Consider the following 15,269-nt stretch of genomic DNA (forward strand, 5'->3'; position numbering starts at 1 on the left):
TGTGCATTTCAAGTTTTCTGTATATTCAGGGTCTCCAGAGGATGGACTATGTCTTAGGTGATGCAGTAAGCTGGATGGTCAGGTCATCTGTGAAAAATATTTATTTCATATCAGCTCAATATTAAGTATTGATTATTGGAAATTTCATTTCTAAACAACTAAACTGCAGTCACAAATATGTTTTTGTAAGGAATGAATTTGTGACTGCGTTATGTTTTGATTTGATGTTGATGATAAAGATAAATTGATGTGTTCATTGTCAGTGTATTTGTGACTGATGATACTGGCTCCATTTCCTGTCCCATGCTTTTATTTTGTCCACCTTCCAGTTCCTACCATTTTACACTTTTCCAACTTCACTAATCACCTTGGTTGTTTTCACCTGTGACACGTTGGTCTCTTTATAAACACGACTCCCTGCCAGTTTGTCTGGCTTGATTTCTTTCCCTACCTTGTAAAGTGGTGCCTTGTGTTTTTGACCTTGTTTGTACCTAAACCTTGACCCTGTCTTTTTCGTGCCTTACTTTATATTTTGGACCTTTGCTCTCTCCTGGACCAACCCTTTTTGGTTACCTCGTCATCTGATGGTTATTCAGTCATCCCCTGAATATCGGACCTTGTGCTCCTTCCATTGGGACTGTTTAGCAGTGATTTTGTGTTGTTACTTTTCTAGTTTACATCACACCTTTTGTTACGCCCTTTTTCATTCTAGTTCTTTTGACTTTTGAGATTTGTTTGTTACTTTGTGTCTTCACTGTCTTCTTTTTCCTTTTTTGCCTTTGCCATATCAGGACCCGCCATTTTGTACCACCAAGACTACTACTCCCAGAGTCCCCTGCTTCCCGAGACAGTTTCCTGTGCTCACCTCAGTCTTCCTACACATCACCCTGTAATAATAAATCTTTCATTCACCTCACCCTCACCATGTCTGTAAATATAATTAGGCCCTCAAAACCTAGACTCCTGACACTTGATACATATAAATAAAATGTACTCAGACAATGTTTTGTCTGCTTAAACATCTTTTTACAAAGAAAAATAGTTTAGTGTTTTCAGAGAACAACTGAGTTGGATTAAGAAATTAAAGCAAATCTAGAGTTCGATACTGCAACACACTCAAAAGTTCATACTGAAGCATAATAAGCCAGAAAAGTTCATAAAATCCTAAAATATCACTGTTCTGGTTGATTCTAAAATTAGCAGGTTAATTAGCACTGTGATAGGTGAGGGGATCACGATTGAGTATTAGTGTAGCATCCACCAAAGGCTGAGTGTTTCCAAGCAAAGATGGGCCATGACCCACCACTTTGTGCCAAACTTCATAAGGAAATTGGAATATAAAAATGTAGGCCCTTCACCGTCTATAGTCAGAATATTGTGAAGAAATAGGGACTCCGGGTCCATTTTACTGTGTGAAGAGTAAGAGCAGAAACCTGTGTTGAATGTGTGTTACCCTCGAGCCCTCAGGCTCGCATTAAAACGGACATGTTGAAATTTTTCTGAGCATGTTGCAGCATCAAACTCAAACAAATTGGATTAAACTACGATTAAGTTCTTTAAGATCAAGATTTTGGTCAGACAAAGCCTTAAACAAATCAACAAATTACAGATTTTAGTTGATTACTTTGGTATTCTAGAGAGTTTGAACTTCGAGTTTGAGTTTGTGTGGGACAACATCATTCTTGTGTTACCAGCTCAGCTGTTATCAGCTTTGCAGGCCTCGGGTGGTACCTTGAAACTGCATGGCCAAACCAGACACAGACCCATTCATTGGGTTTTCAAATGAAACACCGAAAAGCCAAACTTCCCTGAAGAAAGTGCAGCTGGACCTTAATAGTCCAATATGAACATGAACCTCTTCAGCTGCAACAGCTTTAACTCTGAGACCAATGTTGAATTATATTTTGAGCTACAGAGACACCAACGTTTGCTACTAAAGGACTTACTCTTCTTTTTTAAGACTGCTGGGGATGTGAGACACTGTGTTTTGAACATTTTCTAATTCCTCCAAATGGCCACAAAATGCACCACCACCATCTACACACTGCTACCAGCATCCCACCTCAAGCATAAACTGACCTGGGATGGTGATATTTCCTGTCACTTGCTCTGTATAGGACACTGTGTCCATATAGAATGTGTTGCCTGAGCTGTTTGTCATCTCCAGCTCCGGTGAGACATTCAGGCACAGTAAATAATGTAGGTCATCTGTGTTTCAAAGGTTCAATGTTCTGAACTACTAGATATGAATCAAACGGAAGCTTAAAAATCAAGGTCTGTTGCTGTGACGTGACTCCTACGTCAACATAATTGTTAAATTTCCTATTTTCAGACACATTTTTGTTACAGAATATTAACACTGCTTTCCCTATTTTTGTTGAATGAGGGTTTACCTACAGTTTGCACTGCAGCAGAGCATAGTAACAGTCTTGCAATAGGAGCACTCTCTGACTGCCATTTCACGTTTCCCCTCTGGGTAGGCAGCTCCAGGATAAAGACAGTTGCACACTTCGCTCATTGTCATTTGGTCATGTAGTCACATAGTGAGACCGGCACATGTGCCACCAGTTCTATTGTGAGAATGAGAATGAACTGACATCCATTTTTCATTGAGAAATAGTAAATAGGGAAAATACTTTTGAATTAAAACCTGCAATCTATTTTTCTACTTTTTTACAGATAAATATATGGATGAAGCAAAGCCTGGAGTCTGTCAGGATTTCTACACTCAGATAAATAGTGTGAATGCAGGGATCATTTACATGCGCTTTCTAGAGTCTGAAATCACATTAGTCAGTCACTACCTCTGCTGAGTCTTTCTGCTCTTTGCCTTTCGACCCTTTTCCATTTGTGAGTTTTTTAAAGTGCCAGATAGAAAGAAAACAAAAAGAAATGCTTCAGCACTCTCCTTTATCCCCACTCTTCCACTTGCGCACTTAGGTCAAAATAAATGACCATTCCCTTCAATTGTACTGCAATTACGCCTCCTCAAATGCCCAGGATGAAGTGGAACCTTTAAGTCCCTGTGTGAGTGGTGCTGCAAGCTGCCCAATGCAACCCCTTCTATGTTGATGGCTTCCCAATATATTATGTCATTTTGGGATGTCATTGGTTTAAAATATACTTTAAGGCTCTCAAATCTTCCACTCAAATGTTTTATGTATTTTCTTCTTTCTATTTTTTCTTTCCTCCAAATTTCCTTTCTTGAAGTTGGTATACATTTGTGCAATTACGGGTTGTCCCGGATGAAACAGGCATGGCATATCTTTACATCACACCATGATAGAGATCAAAGATAGCCCGAGACAAAATTATGAAACCACCAGAAATTTAGCATGACTGTGACTGCTACTTCGACCTACGTGTACTAACCAATTGCTTGAGAGATTAGAGGTTAAAAGCTAAATGACTTCTAGCTACTCAAAGTTTTGATGCCTCATTGGTAGGTTACACTGCCAAAGAAAAAAGCCACCACCTAGATTTAACTAAGCAAATAGATAATTGGATAATTACTGCATGGATGATTATGTTTCAGCTGACAAGTTATTTAACCTTAACTAATGCAGTGAGTAGCTTCTCATTTCTTAAACAACCATGTCTGATACATCCTGTGGTCATGGAAAAGATGTTAATCTGTTTCAGAAGGGTTAAATTATTGATATGAATCAATGAAGGAGATTGATGAAAGTACTGAAACTAGGTTAAGAACTGTCCAATGGAAGAAGGTCATGTGGTCTGATGAGTCCAGATTTACCCTGATCCAGAGTGATGGAGCATCAGGGTAAGAAGAGAGGAAGTGAAGTGATGCACCCATCATGTCTAGTGTCTACTGTACAGGCCTGTGGGGGCAGTGCTATGATCTGGGGTTGCTGCAGTTGGTCAGGTCTAGGTTCAGCAACATTATGAGTCCAAATAATGAGGTCAGCTGACTACCTGAATATACTGAATAACCAGGTTATTAATCAATGGATGTTTTCCTCCCTGATATTATGACATATTCCAAGATGACAATGTCAGGATTCATGGGGGACAAAGTGTGACAGAGTGGTTCAGGGAGCAGGACTCATCATTTTCACACATGGATTGACCCCCACAGATTCCAGACCTTAAACCCATTGAGAATCTTTGGGATGTGCTGGAGAAGACTTTGTGCAGTGGTCCGAATCTCCCATCATCTTAGCAAAACATGAATGCAGCTCTGGACGGGAATACATTTTGTGACATTGCAAAAGCTTATCAAATCGTTGCCATGGCAAATACGAGCCGTGATCAAAGCAGTGTAGTTTATTTGCACCACGTTTAAGACGAGATGATTGAAGTTCATGGGCGTAGTGGCATGAAGCCTGGGGAGGTTTCTTCTTCTGCTGTTGGAGTTTTTGTGTTTGCCATAGTTAAAAATACAAGGATATGAAACTTGAAAGCAATCCAGATCTGAAATGGGTCTCACTGTGAACAGCTGCTAAGCAGTTGGTGACATTATAGGAGATTTGATAGATTTTTGCTCTGTGTGGGCGAGGTCAGTCTGAAAGTTGTCACTCTGTCAACTAGATGGTTAAGATAGGTTATTATAAACACCGGCTGTGTTAAAACCCCTTTCCTGCTGTAGGAACTCACCGAAATGAAACATGATTTGTGTCCATTACCACAAGCGTTGCTGTTGTTCTCCAGCTGCCATCTAAATGCAAGTTCCACAAACACAACAATAAAAGGACAGCAATAAAAAAACAAATCAACATGTCCATTCAGCAAATAATAACTTGAAGATTACTCCACCTACAAGAGAGCTGATACTTTATCATAGATAAAGAGCTCTGTCCATTGCTGTCTTATCTTTGATTGATGTTTGTTTACTGACCGTAAATAATTACTTTTACTTCTTATTGTTGCTTAAAAAAACATGGAGATAACTGCAGTAATTCTAGCCCCGAGTTGTGCCTGCAGAGCTTCCTCTTGAGCTACAGGTGTTATTCCACCATCAAAGAGTAGGATGTTTTATGTTATGCAGCCTGAGAGGTGAAACCCAGCGACTAAAAGGACCTGTAATAGCTCGCTGATGCTTGTGAATACTCTGTACGCTTTAGTATTTTTATCACCTCTGGATCTGGCAGCTGGATAGTTTTTACTGAATAAATTAAATAGAATTTTTAAACATGAGGTGGACAATATTATATAAATATAAATAATATTTAGATTTTGGAAAGTGGACATTTTGCCCATGCATCCTTCAGATTGTACAGTGCAATTGAAACAATTGGAACACATAGAAGACTCCCATTATTCTTTAGTTTTACAGGTGAAGTCCCAGGTTGTTGTGACTCGAGACTGACTGTAGTTTTTCTGGAGAGGACAGTCTAACATTGTCAGACTGACTCCTGTGGAAACTACTCCTGCCGGTGTTTCTTCAACAAACCCTGAGTTTGTCTCTATCTCCTCTTGCTGAGCTTGAAGCAGCAGTTTTTCACAACCTTTCGTTTGCTTATTCACACTGATGATGTTGAGTAATTTGCACTGTCCCACAGAAATAACCAAACAGAGAAGCAGAAGACACTGATCTGTCTTTCTAATCTAAGATAGATAATGGTCATAGTCATGTCATTCACGTGGAATGGTCGCATTGAGGAGCATCACTAAAGAGTTAAATATTCATGTTCACAGTCAGACTGTGAGGTTATACATTCATGAAAATGTCTTTTTTTTATAGCATCACATTACAGCTGAAAACAAGCATTTCTATCTGATTCCAGCACAGTGAGACTGGGCTGAAAAAAAAAAGTTTTTTATAGATAACTGTGTGTTAATGTCACATGTTTCAGCTGCACTGGATTAAAATGGTGGCTCTTATCATTAATATGATGATGTCATGGTGAATCATAGTATGGTATTAAGAATGGTAAGTAATTATCCTGCGCTCACCTACAAATGAACAAACTCAGCTGTTTGTTTCCATCTCAGTGTGTATCAGCCCACAGTTCTCTGTGAATGTGAGGTTGTTAGACCTGCTTTCTCGAACAGGCCCCTCATGGATCCTTGAAAGCTTTACTTGAATAAGTGGATTAATCAAATTCTCCATGCAAACTAAACAAATGTGACCCGGTCAGTAATCTCAAAAATACACAGGAAGTTAGAAAATAGCTGGATCTATTCACCACTTTTAATCCACAAAGGAATAAATGAACATATTAAGTCAATGTGTAATCAGTATTGATGTACCAATAAACACTGTCAGCTGTCAAACCTTGTAACTAAAATGCACATCACGTCACCTCCATGTGGCCATTTGTCCACTGAAGTTATAAAGATACTGCTGTGTTTTCTTTATGCTGCTGCCTCTGTGCCTGTTCGCTTCCCCTTTTGAATGTGTTCTCCTCCCTGTGTTTTGTTTTTCAGGTAGAGGGATGGCACTGTCCTTACTTCTACTCTTCTCTGCTGTGCTGCCCATGCTCAGCGAGTCTGCATACAATACATCTGCCGGTAATGACTGTGCTGTCTTACACACAAGTGTTTGTTTCTGACACAATGTCTCCAGTTGTCAGTACAAAAGAATTGTGGCTGTTTCAGGACAATGGATGCTGTGTGAGCGTGCTGTCTGCTGAACTGCTGTATGTTTGCCAGAACGTGTGATGGTGTGTGTGCATTTTGATGTGTGTAGGGTTTATATGACAACAAAATGTCTCCTGATGTTTTGTACAGTGGTTAAAGTGGATCAATTCTATAGTATGCAATGTTCCCTATGTTGTTTTGTGGTGTACTCTTTCAATGTACCCCCAGTCAAGTATTTAAGTAAAAACTACTTGTAATCATTCCTTTGTATGTTGGGTTTTTGATAGAGCTGCTTTAGAGAGATGTTGATTAAGTTGTGTCATGTTAGAGGGTGTATTTGTGCTATTATTGAATAATATTGCGTTATACTGACCGGCATTTCTATTATTTTGCTGAGGCAAGGCTAAATAACAGAGATACCTCTCTGTGCAATGCAGTACAGTTCAATAACTGTACAAAGTACAGCCTTGAAACAAGTAACAGGACTTGTTATTGAAAACTGTTTTAACCTGATACAGCAATTACACAGTCTGGGTTCACAGGCAACAGCAGTCAGTCGCTAAATGGATGCTCGTCGGTAGGAGCTTTCTGAGCATGTCTGCTTTGTATGTATTAAGTATTCTGCTGTCATGTCTGTGCTCTCTTTCCCTCTGTTATATCAGTCAGTCTCTGAGCATGAAATTGCTGCCATGGCTCTGGAGACTGGTACTGGACAAGCACCATTTCCCACCTCTAACAGCCCAGCTTGGCAGGCAGACCCAGCCTCACATTTAAAAACTAATCTGCAACCAATGGGACTACTAATGAATATTTGCTGTAAAGTCATGGTGCTTATTATGGTGCCTTTCTATCCAGCTCCCACTTTGACACTAATGCTAAGAGGCACATGTCAGATCTCTGTAATATAGACATAAACCTGCCGTCAGATTAGTGAGCTGTCAATTCCTCTTTGTACCGAGTGTTGGGGATGGTGGTTGGGGGTGGGGGTGTTTGCTATGGTTGTCACGTCAGTGGTCTTTCCTGGCTCCTAGTGAGAAATGTGGTGAATGTTTAGTAATTAGGGATTTACACTGGGAGTGAACCTGTGTGAAATGGCTGACTCCAGATGTATTATCCCCGGGGAAGTCAAGGCAATAAGAGATGTAGAGACTGGAGATAATCAGATACACCGAAAATACTTGATGTCGCATCAGTGAAACAGTGGTTGGCAGTGAACTGGCAGGAAATAAGAAATACCAGCTCTGTTAAGCTGGATTCTTGCCAGGACCCATTGATTTTGTGTGCTTTAAGGGATTACTGATTGCCATATCGTGATGTAAGGTTGGTACAGTATGTGGTGTGGATTGAGGTCACTTCCTGTCTGTCTTCCTGTCCAAGCTAGGCAAGACATGTTCATCAAAGAGTCTGTTACCAATCTACTGGCTCACTTTATCTTCTGCCCATTCCTCCCACTCTACCTTGTTTTATTAACAGGCCAGTCAGGTTTACAGTCCTGAAGGGTTGATACCTTCCAGGTGGTGTTACCACTGTAGGTCTCATTTATGAATTTAGCCTGTATCCATTTATCAACATTTATCAGCTTGAATACGTTTAGGTTTTGAGCTGTTTATCAAACAGAAATTACAATTACAATAGGAAATAGAATCTTACATTGGGATTTATGTAATTATCATGGTAACTTCTGCAAGTTTTATTCAGGGAAAACATTTGTATTAAACAACATTAAGAGCTCTTCAAGTTCACATAGGAAAGAATTTATGACATGGCTTCATTGATCAGCTTGATCAGCAACAGATGCTGGTCTTTTGTAGGTTGATTAGGTTCTTTCCTTTTGATCAAACCAAGACATTTTGAGTACACTTGTTTTAAAAGGTCAAAGCTAAGTCAAGCGTGTTGTTTTTTATGTGCCACTTGGAAGGCGGTGATGTAGCTGCCTTGGGACCTGTTTTTTGTTTTTGACAGTAATGCTTGTAACCCCTAAATGTACCTGACCTGGCGAAGGCTACAATCAAGGTTTCCAAGAGCACAGTGGCCTCCATTATTTTCTAGTGGACGATGGGACAAAGTTTCAGAAGGACAACCATCACTGCACTCTTGGAAGATTCCTAGTTGTTTCAAACATCTTCCATTTGAGAATTATGGAGGCCACTGTGCTTTTGGGAACTTTCATTGCAGTAGAGTGCCTTCCTCAGATCAGGCACATTCAGGGGTTACAAGCATTACTTTCCAAAAAAACACAGTAGTAACTATTTCACTAATGCATCTGTTCAGAGCAGGACAACCAGCATATTCAAAGTAAAAGTAAAATTCATGAGAAACTTGAATGAATTTGAATGATTGTAGTGTCAGGCTGCAACATAAAATAAAAAAGTGAAGGGGTTTTTGAATGCACTGAACATCTGAATCTCCATTGGCAGTCAGAATGTGCTCATGGCATCAGATTTTGGTTATTTCGGTGTAGAAATGTAATTTTGATGAATTACGGTTGTGTAATCACTGGGGTCGTGAGAACACACTCTCTGAGACCAATACATTCAGCAACAAATGTCATTGAAACCTGGCAACATCTATTTTATATGTTGCTCACAGGATTGAACCTAAGGTCACGGAAATCATTCAATAGAATATTGATATAATTTAATTGCTATTAAATATGTGTGGAACTAAAACTATAAAGACATAACCTCCAAACTGAGGCAGTTGGCAAGCTCAGAATTATCACGAGGAATTTAGAGCAAATTCTCTCAGTTCTCTGAGGTCTTCTGCATTAACGGGGAATTTAAAGAGCCACCGCTTGAAGCCACCACTAATCACTGAATATCCTCTGCTAAAACTGCTTTGAAAAATACAAAGCATGTAAAAAATACACTACCTCTGAGGCAGAAATAATTGGCGTGTTAGAATTAAATTTCTGTCCCTTTGTTGCAGTCCAAATCTCAGCATTTTTTAGACACACTGAACATGCAATTCTATCTCCTCCCAGCTAGTCAGGCCCCAGCTGGCCCCATTAAACATGTTTCCATCCCACTGAAAGCACAATTTCTTCATGTAAAACCATCGTTCAGTTGACAAATAAGCTCTGCTGGCAGCAACAAGCCCAAACCTCATATGGATGCTGTCTTAGTGGAGAAAAATCACTGATGTGAATAACGAGTAAGACTCTTCCTGGAAACCAGGCTGCTGGTCCTTTAGTGTTCGCTGAAAACATAACAGAGGTTTCCATCTAGTGGCAGGAAACAATAAGAAGCGCTATAGTGTGTGGAAATACCTTTATGGGTCTGTTTGACTCACTGTGCACACAATGTCAAGTCAGTAACAATTATGTGGATTATATAAGATTTATTGTGACAAAGGAAAAAGAAACACTCCACACATATTTATGTCAATCCACACAGCACCATGGTTTATAGTGGTTATAATGTCAGGGTTTATTTTTAAATTCAGTCTTAAACTGAAGGTAACGTCAAAGGACAAAGGCAGGAGTGTGCTAGTGAAGCCTTTCAAACTATAAATCTGAACACATCTAAAATCAGAAATTGTTGAAATGTATTTTAAAAGGCTACAGGTTTTATCTGTCATGCAGCCGTCTGAGAAGCATTCAATCATACGATGGAGATAATGGTGCAGTCTTTAGTCTGGAGTCTGTGTGACTGGATCAGGTTTAGAGCTGTCTGTCTCGCAGATTATTAACAGCCCACAGATTGAAACAGATAGGAGGTGGAGTGGTGGCTGTGTATTTTCTGCTCCATGTGACGGTGTTCCTCTCTTTCAGGTTGTGCTATCATCCGTCCTCCAAGAGATGGAGGGATAAGGTACAGAGGTCTAACACAAGAGCAGGTGAGGAATGGCTGCTGTCACATTGTGATTACAACTTAATGAAGAACGATTCAAAGCCACAGGTCTCATGCATTCACTTACAGTACAGATTGACATACAGCAAGGACAAGTATCATTCATATAAGCAGTTCCCATTAGGACCATTTCAGCTCAGCAGATGTTAAAATGTTAACTTGTAATGTGTCCAAACCACCAAATGGATTCATACTGAACATTAATACATCAGCTTTACTGATGTTTGTGTGCTAAGCTGAGCCAAAGTTTGAGTAAGGAGCTAAAAGCAGGGTTTAGGTCTCTGAACACCTGATGACCCCTGGAGAATCACTGATGAAGCGTCCATGTTGCACCACCTATAGTACAAATGAAAAAAAGTATATATTGAAGTTTCTAATGTGATGGCAGAGCACATAATGTACGTCATGCAAATGCAGCTTTCATCTTAACCATCAGATTCATTTTGTAAAGCCAGTTACCTGCTATATTTCTGCTTATGTACTGACTCTGCTTATGTACTGACTGTGCTTATGTACTGACTGTGTGTGTGTGTGTGTGTGTTAAGATCCGCAGTGTGCAGGTACTCCCAGTAGACTATGAGATAGAATACATCTGCAGAGGTAACAGGGTGATCGTTGGACCCAAGGTCAGGAAATGTTTGCCCAACGGCACTTGGACCGATCTGAGCCAAAGCAGCAGATGCTGTGAGTTAACGTCAGTCTGTTGTCCATTCATCTTGTACCTGAAACACAGAATTCAAAGTAAATTCACCTTGACATTTTATTTACTAGCAAATTTGCCTTAAGGGACAGTCTGTAGTCCAACATACCTCATCTGTCCTTAGACCCATGAACTGCGTAATGAAAACCTTTAATAGAAAAAAATGGAAGAAAGTGGGATCTGGATGAACAATCATACAATAGATGTCATGTGTGCAGATTTACAGCAATAGAATGAGACATACAGTACACTTCTCTGTCACTTTAGTGGGTAAATCTGTACAATGTAGCTCAATCACATACTTCTGTTTTTGTTGAAACTGTATTATTGAGGTCATAGTGGAGAGTGAAATATACAGCTCATGGTGCTGAGATCTCTATATTTTATTGTCTTTAAACTGGTGTTTTTGTATTAGCAGAGGAACCTACACTCTCACTTTGTTTTTGTATGAAGCTCTGACATGATTTGTAATATTCCTCTTATTAATCATTTAGTGTTCCACTGTAATGCCCTTATTATACTGGCCTCTGGCTTTCTGGCACAAAAATGGCAAAACACAGGGAGTGGGGGGTGGGAAGCTCTGTGTATGTGATATTTACAGCTATACACCTTCATCCTGTGGCAGAGTAAATAACCTAGATCTGCGCTGCCTTTATGAAGCAGGTAAGATGTTTAAAGACGCTGAACTCAACACATACATCTAGATAAATACACACTTCTGCTTGACAACCCTGAATGGCCTCAAGGTGTCATTGAAAGGGAATATTAAATCAGTGGATTGATTCTCAGTACAAACAATAAAAGAAACATATTTGTGTTTAATATTAAATATAGATGTTATCAGTATTCTTGAAGCCATTCATTCCACAACACGGGCTGTTTCCTGTTTGATGCTCTGACGGTCACATCTCACATTGTTTGTATTGCGTTGACAGTAAAACTACTTATTAATCTGGCCACGGTCACGTTTGAATTCACCCTCTGAAACTTACTGTCATGGCCTGTTTTGATGTTGCACTACACTTCCCTCACTTGGTCTCATATTTTCCTGTCACCATCTGTGTCAAAGATTTCCCTGCACTTGTCATTTGCAGTCTTATCACATCATGGTAAAGTATTAGAAGCTGCGTAAAGTAAAAGCTCCTCTGTCTTTCTGTTGCAGTGCTGTTGTGCCCTAGAGTGTGGACATCTTTGGAAAATGGCCGAGTGTCTTCTTGGCCTGTAGGGCCCCCAGTGGAGGGGACAGTGTTGCACTACAGCTGTCTTCCTGGCTTCATCCTCACTGGCCGAAACTCATCACAGTGCAATAAGATGGGCAAGTGGGTCACACCTAAACCAGTGTGTCACTGTGAGTCTTTGTCCCCGTAACAAACTTAGTAAATGTCTTTAAAGACTAAATATGCTGAATGAAGTTCCTTTATTCATAAAACCTTTATAAAGTTTTCTGTTCATGTTTGTCTCCCTCACATACTAACGCTAACTTGATGTTGACTCGTACTGAGTTAGATTGACCCTACTGTAGTATATTTTTGTGGCAAATGAAATATGTTTGTATTTTATTTATTATATTATATGTCTGTATTCTCATTTTTTTAACTTTCAAGAAAGTCTAACTCTGTTTTGTCTTCATTTTCTGTTCCCTAAGATGACCGGCACTACAAAGGTAAGAACTATTTTATTCTTTGAATCATACTAAAAAAGAGCTTGTGAGCTTGAGGAGACTAGAGGTTTTAGCTCCTTTCATTCAGAAGTTTGGAATTAGAAAAGTTCTTGTTTTCCATGAACACAAACCTTCATTCTAAAAGACATTTTGTTTACTGAACTCTTCTCCGTTTTCTGATTTTCTACATAAACGAGTCATGAAATGTCATCTAATCTTCACCAAAGTCACAAATATTAACAACACCGTGTTTTCTGAGCTGGTCCTGATCTTAGTTAGACCTGATCCTGATATAGAACAGTCTTCTTTCTTCATGTCATTACTTTTTAGCTGTTCTCCAGCAGTGACACCTAAATATCATATGAAGATAAAGTTGAGACGTACAGAACAGATCCCTGAGTGTCTGAGTGATGAATCCAGTAACTCTGTCCCTCACAGAACCTTGAGTTTATGTGACATCACTTATCCAGATGATCTGAAGTGAATAAATGCTGAAGCTGTTTTACACAAAGTTGAAGTTGGTCCACTTTCTTTAATGAATCTTTGTGTTTTTAGGCCTCAACCAGAATGTTAGGCATTTGAAGTGTCTTTGAATCTCTTGTCTCTTGGAAAAGCATTACTAAACCAGCAGTGTAGCGATGTGGTTTGTTGGTGGAAGTGTGTATTACCTTCCATGCAGGAGACTAAGGTTCAAATCCCAGCTGTGGCCTACCTCCAATTGGGGTCCTTAGGCAAGACCTCCTAATGCTTACCCTGCCTTCGGTTTGTACCTTGTATCTCACTGTAATTCGCTCATAAACTACCTTCTGTGTTGCTCCAATGACAGTACTCCCTTGCTGTCTAATGATGGCGATATTGTACTGCCTATAATATGGTAGAAATGCTTTCCTCCTAGTTAAAGAGCAGACGGCAGCTTTCAGCACATTCTGAATCTGTGCTGTTGGTAACATCCTGTGAATATCCAAGCAGTAACAGCTGCTGTAGATAATACATTTCTTTGGCAGGCATGCTCTAAAATTAGGTCTTTGTCTCACTTGCCGGCAGGACTGATAGCAGTTACACAATCTTTGGAAATATGGAGAGGTTTTATAACCAGTATGACTAGAACACTGTTGCTGATTTTACATTACCATTCTCTAGAAATGCTGTACGTTTCTTCTTTTACAGCTAAAATTAATATCAGTAAATCCAGAAAAGGCCACATTTGATGCTAGGTGGCAGTATGACTCTGCCATCACTACTAGAATATAGTGTGCTGTATCACACGTCTCCAGATGTGACCAGGCTCCAGGATTATCCCACAGTGTCACTTGCAGTGATAAATGGCTTTGCCAGTGCAACAATCTGTCAGAGTTTCTCAGGTACGCAGGTAGGTAATGCTTAGAGCAAGGGTGGCGAAACATGGAGACAAACAAGATGGAGAGAAACAGAGGGTGGAGGAAAGGAGTGAGGCCAGTTCTACTGGGGTGAAATGAAGAAGAAGGAGAGCAGAGTTAGACAGGGTACTGCATATGGAGGAGGGAGCAGGAGATTTATGTCTCTTATCTATTTAGCAAATGGTGTTGTGTGCATGATTTGAATGAGGCAGGAGGAAGCTCTCTACACAGTCCCACTGACTCCAGCTGAGGTCTCTCTGCTTCCAGGCTCAGGGGACACTCTGTCCTCCTGTCTCCTCCTGATGAACAGCAGCATCTCCTCTCTACTTAGACAACACAGTGACTGTACTACATTCTCATCATGTGAGGGAAACGTAATGCTCAAAGAAATGACTTGGAAGCCATTTAATGCTGCTTCAGTTTCTTTATAGTCTCTTTTGTCCAGGGACAGCTTGGATTGGCTCCAGCATCCCGGTGACCAACATTTACTGTAGCTGCATGTGCTGCGCCACTCTGGCTAACTGTAACGAGTGATTCATACAGCGTTTAATCATCATGAGCTGTTCAATCAGCCTGGCAGTGCAGGCTTTGTTAACTGACTTTATCCTTGCTACAATGCTATAATATGCCCAGCTATGTTACGTATAAGGTAAGACACTGTTATGGTGAAACATCCCAGCCTCTCCCCCAAATGACAGCCAGTGGAAGGGATTTCACTAAAATTAGATTTTACTAAAATAATATTAAAGGGTTTACTAACACTTATGAATTAGTTGATTTTCTTATTTCACATAGAGTCACATTAGAAATGAATTGTAAAGTGTACTAGCATATAAACCTATGTAACATAGCCTACAGGGTGTGTATCTCACAATGTAACCTGTAATGTAGCTACCATATTAAACCATTGTCAAGCGCTTTCTGGCAAAATCGCAGTAATCACACTGGTAATTTAAGCAGACGCTTACAAAGCAGCTTGACTCCAGCTGCCAGAAGTGGCGAGGCATCTGTCCTAGATGCCACAGCATCTTGTGGCAGCTGCCAGTGCCGCAAATTAAGTTGGTCATCACTCAGGTATTCAGTCTCTGTGGAATTGTTAACACACCGAGGTTCACTAACTTAACTTGTGAATCTGCGTTCCA

At 40.0% G+C, this 15,269-nt stretch overlaps 1 protein-coding gene across 3 annotated transcripts in view; it reads left to right on the top strand.

The window, feature by feature from the left end:
- Positions 1-15,269, top strand: part of gabbr1b (gamma-aminobutyric acid (GABA) B receptor, 1b) — a 152,677-nt gene that overhangs the window by 33,422 nt on the left and 103,986 nt on the right. For 2 of the 3 annotated variants that reach the window (XM_026348364.1, XM_026348365.1), the window contains exons 2-6: positions 6,388-6,471; positions 10,313-10,377; positions 10,937-11,075; positions 12,254-12,439; positions 12,737-12,754. In XM_026348364.1, the coding sequence (XP_026204149.1) occupies positions 6,388-6,471; positions 10,313-10,377; positions 10,937-11,075; positions 12,254-12,439; positions 12,737-12,754 (492 nt within the window). Of the gene's footprint in view, positions 1-6,387; positions 6,472-10,312; positions 10,378-10,936; positions 11,076-12,253; positions 12,440-12,736; positions 12,755-15,269 lie in introns of those variants that run through there. The other variant, XM_026348366.1, reaches the window with a different exon arrangement.

This window comes from Anabas testudineus, chromosome 11 (genome assembly GCF_900324465.2).
Source record: "Anabas testudineus chromosome 11, fAnaTes1.2, whole genome shotgun sequence".
NCBI lineage: Eukaryota > Metazoa > Chordata > Actinopteri > Anabantiformes > Anabantidae > Anabas > Anabas testudineus.